Below are 4,588 nucleotides of genomic sequence, written 5' to 3'. Positions count from 1 at the left end.
ACTTTGTCAAGGTTTGGTTTAGATCTCAAGATCTAACCTCCCCGCTGGTCTGTACGTGGTGCTTCTGGTAACAGTCTGAGGGTAATAGGAGAAACCAGGCTGAACATTAAGTTCGATGGGATTTCGTTTCTCCATCCATTTATCGTTACCTAGTCCCATACTGTCCCTGGTGATCTCCTGGGCCATGAGTTTCTCTGGCGTACAGGTATTGTTCATGATCCTAGGAATAACAGAATTAAGTTTAATGGCAAGTTTCTCTCTCTCGTTCAGCCTTCCTCCATATGGACTCATCGCAACAGTTATGATGCACTCAGGCCCCCTCATAAGTACCACAACAAAGACTCAATTTCTAGCCATATAACTGGGAAAGATATTCCCCTCAACAAACACCACCCCAAACCCCCTGACCTCCCCAAGCATCGTCCCAAGCCCAGGTGCCAGAGAAGCCCCGCTTTTGTGCCAAGTAAGCCTCCCACCTCCCAAGCTTTGGAACAAGATACTCGTGCTGCCCCTCCCCATAATGCCCCCCCTTGTCCTACCCCAGCTACTACTACACATTTTGGGCCCTTTTCATGGACTATGGGAGACAGCGCATTACACTTTCGTGTCAAGGAAATTACCACCATTCCTCCATTTACCTGTCAATGTTGTAACACATGTAAACGAGGGTGCATGCCTGGTCTTGCCAGAAGGATCTTGTGTTAAGGGAATTGCCATCTTGCCAGCACTTTATTCCATTTCTGAAGGGGAGACATTCCTCCACCTGATTAACCTAACTCCTACCCCCATCCGACTTCACAATAACACCCGAGTAGTTGATTATGAACTAGCTAAAGGTGAAGTCATGGAACTACCACCACCTGCCTTCACTGCAACCACTCAAACTCAGCCCACTCTGGGCGAGTCATCTCCCTCCTCTCATGAAACACTCTCGACTATCCCCTCTCCAGATTTTGATGAGGGTTATGAGATCTTGTCTCGCCTCTTCCGGGAATATCCCTCCCTATTGCCTTCTGAGTTTCGACCCCTTGGCAAGACTGATCTCCTACAACATAAGATTAACCTGGTTCCCAATGCTCAGCCTGTCTATATTCCAAGTTACCGCATCCCTCATAGCCGCCGCTCTGCTCTCGACAAGGCTACTGCTGACTTACTTGATCAAGGTATAATAACCCCAAGTACCTCACCCTGGTCTGCTCCAATGTTACTGGTACCCAAGAAAGATGGGACAATGAGACCTGTTATTGACTACAGACGACTAAACAAATTAACTATTCCTGAGCCATTTCCCATTCCCTCCCTTCGTCTGTTATTACAAGACATTGGGACTAACAACAAAGTCTTCTCGACTCTCGACTTAGCTAAGGGATTTCATCAGTTACCCATGCACCCTGATTCCCAAAAGCTAACTGCTTTTTCCACCCCTTCTGGACACTGAGAATTCACACGAATGCCCTTTGGCCTAAGAAACGCCCCATTGAGTTTTGCACGATTAATGTCCCTTGTCATGAGTGGTCTTGTTGGTAATGACATACTCATTTATCTGGACGACCTATTGGTGGTGTCGAAGGATGTTGCCTAGCACGAAGTAAAGCTCCGGAAGATTTTTAGTAGACTATGTGAAGCTGGATTGACCATTAACCCTCAGAAGTGCCGTTTTTTTGCCTCTTCCTTTGACTTTCTTGGTCATACCGTAACTTCAGCAGGAATCTCCCCTAATGATGATAAGGTAAAGAGCATAAGTAACTTCCCCGTCCCTAAGGATCAACATCAGATTAAGAGCTTCTTTGGTTTAGCAGGGTTTTATAGACCCTCCATACCCCATTTTGGTTCCATTGCAAGCCCTCTTTCCCGGCTACTTAAAAGAGACTCCAATTTTGTTTGGGGCAAGGAGCAGGACTTTGCATTTCAATCCCTCAAATCTAGGTTAATTAAGTCGCCGGTATTGGCTTTTCCAGATTTTTCCAAGCCCTTCATTTTAGCAACTGACGCCTCTAACGTTGGCATTGGCTCCGCACTTATGCAAGAATTCGAGGGAAAGCTAAAGCCCATTGCTTTTGCAAGTTCGAGTCTTAAATATTGCTGAGAAGCGTTATTCGACATCTGACAAGGAATTGCTAAGCATTATATGGTCACTCAAACATTTTCGAGAGTTAATTCTAGGCTATGATATAGAAGTAAGAACGGACCATCAGCCACTGACCCATATCATGTCTTGCAAGGACCCCCATGGTAGATTGGCCAGGCATTTGGATACCTTGCTAGAGTTCAACCCCTCAATTGTGTATACCCCTAGCCCTTGCAATAAGGATGCAGACGCCTTATCTCGAGCACTTGTATACTCCCTGTTCTCTGATAACTGCCCACCCCTAGATGCTCTAGATATTAATGACATAAAAGAAAAGCAGAGAAGTGACAGCTTGTATAAGGACATCATCAAAAGTCTAGAAGCTAACCCAAGTACCCCTTTACCCCCAACCATCTTCCGGTTAAGGATTTTTACCTCGACGACTCTGGCCTCCTCTTTAGATTGTCCATGCCCAAGAGAAAGGGGAGGAAGACAAAGATTAGTTATAGACAGTTAGTAATCCCTGAGTGCCTTGTTCCCCTCATCCTTAAATAGTCCCATGAGTCATTGGAGGCAGCTCACGCTGGGGCTTCCAAAGCCGTTAAGTGTGCTAGGTCAAGATTCTATTTCTCCAGGTTATCCCAGAGAGTTTTCCGACATGTTAAGAGTTGTCGTGTCTGCCCATTATACAAGGGCTCAACCCATCAGCCTGCCCCTGCATTGTTGTATGATATCCCTGACTTCCCATTCCAGAAGGTATCTTGCGATACCCTTTCAGGATTTATACCAAGCCCCAGGGGCAACAGGTACATTCTAGTTTTCATTGATAATTCAGTAGATATGTGAGCTTGTTCCTGTACCGGACAAGTCAGCTCACACCATTGCTAGAGCCTTCTATAACAATATCATATGCAGATACCAGTCCCCCCAGCAGCTCAGCAGCGATAATGGAACAGAATTCTGTAATAAGATCCTCTCACAGTTATGTAGCTTAATGAATGTCAAAAAGGTTAATATCCTCCCATACCGACCTCAGGCCAATGGTATCACAGAGAGACTGAACAAGACCATCTTAAACTTAATGAGAACTATGATTACTGACCATGATGATGAGTGGGACCTCTATTTACCCATTGTACAATCAGCTATTAACTGCAATTATCATTCCTCACTCGGTGACATACCCCATTTCCTGCTATTCGGTATGGACAAAAGACTCCCTTACGAGCTCTTGGATGCGAAGCCAGACCCCAACTATGATGACAACTATGCCAAGACACTACTTATCAGGCAGCAAAAAGCCTTTACGTTAGCCAAGGAAAAGCTAACTTTATCCAGGGACAAAATAATCGCAAACCAACATAAGATAGCAAGGTTTAAGGCAATTGATGTGGGTGCACTAGTCTTTAGGAGCATAAAATCCACTAACTTTCCTATGCCCAAGTTATCCCCTATCTTCGATGGGCCCTACAGTGTCGCAATAACAAGGCACTTTGCAGGAGTTTAAAGGATGAGTCACAGACATTTTTCCACTTTGACCAACTGAAGCTTGCTAGAGCGATATAAACAACATCCGGAAGGTGGTGCTCCACACATCTGTCCCTGGCTGAACAAAGGCTGCGCCTTCCTGTCGCTGCCTCCTGAGTACACCTTATCACAGGAAGCAGCCACTTTGCACCTTCCACTCCTGAGCCTGGTTCACTCAAGGACCTCCTAGGTGACCTACATGTCCCCCTCGAGCAAGCCCAGCGACTTACCCCCCTGTCACGGTCTGATAAACCTGACACTCCAGCCGCGGAAGCAAGCGCCGCCCAGGATGTAGCCGCTGAATAAAAGGGGAACATTCGCCATACCTTGGCAGAAGGAGCTCAGCTTGCATCCACTCACCTTGTAGCGAATAAAGCCAAAAGCCAAGGCCGCTTTCATTATCCGCCTTAAGTCCATCTCTCGTGTCGCTCACAATGGCATCACAATATAGCACTCACAACTCACAACCCACAGTTAAAGACTTTTCTTTTTAAATATAATGGCAAGGAGCCTCTTAGTATACTACTGTGTCTGCCGAAAGTGCTCCAGTCTAGATTCATGCTAGATGTGTTTGTCTGTAGGAGTTGCCCTAGGTATACATACTTGTCCACTACCTTTAGTGCTTTGCCTTGTACATGTATCTGGTCGAATTGAACTCTACTGTTGAACATAATCTTATTCTTTTCCTTGTTCATCCTAAATCCGACTATTCCGTGATTCCCTATTACAGTTTCTCCTGTCTTTTTACCTATTTTGGCATTAAAATCTCCCATAATTATTGTGAAATGGGTTTTTACTCTTTCGCTGGCTATTTCTTCATCACTGTGGCTGCAGGTTGGAGCATAGACTTGAAAAATCTTATACTATAGAATTCCACGATATCCTTTTCTAAACATTTATGAACCCTTATTCCTGATTGCTACCCTGGGGTTTACCTCTCCAATAGAGCAAGCGTTTATCATTTAGTATCCTCTGTTTTTCGCATTGACAGCA

The 4,588-nt window shown here is 45.2% G+C and overlaps 1 protein-coding gene across 1 annotated transcript; it reads left to right on the top strand.

Annotated features, from left to right (window-relative positions):
• Positions 1-1,450: 1,450 nt before the first annotated feature.
• LOC119583040 lies at positions 1,451-3,575 on the top strand. The gene is made up of 5 exons (XM_037931552.1): positions 1,451-1,523; positions 1,707-2,063; positions 2,164-2,488; positions 2,704-2,874; positions 2,984-3,575. Exons 1-5 carry the CDS (start codon positions 1,451-1,453, stop codon positions 3,573-3,575), a joined length of 1,518 nt encoding a protein of 505 aa, XP_037787480.1.
• Positions 3,576-4,588: the final 1,013 nt, after the last annotated feature.

Source organism: Penaeus monodon, chromosome 16 (genome assembly GCF_015228065.2).
Source record: "Penaeus monodon isolate SGIC_2016 chromosome 16, NSTDA_Pmon_1, whole genome shotgun sequence".
Taxonomy (NCBI): Eukaryota; Metazoa; Arthropoda; class Malacostraca; order Decapoda; family Penaeidae; genus Penaeus; species Penaeus monodon.
This window is presented reverse-complemented; position numbering and strand designations above follow the sequence as displayed.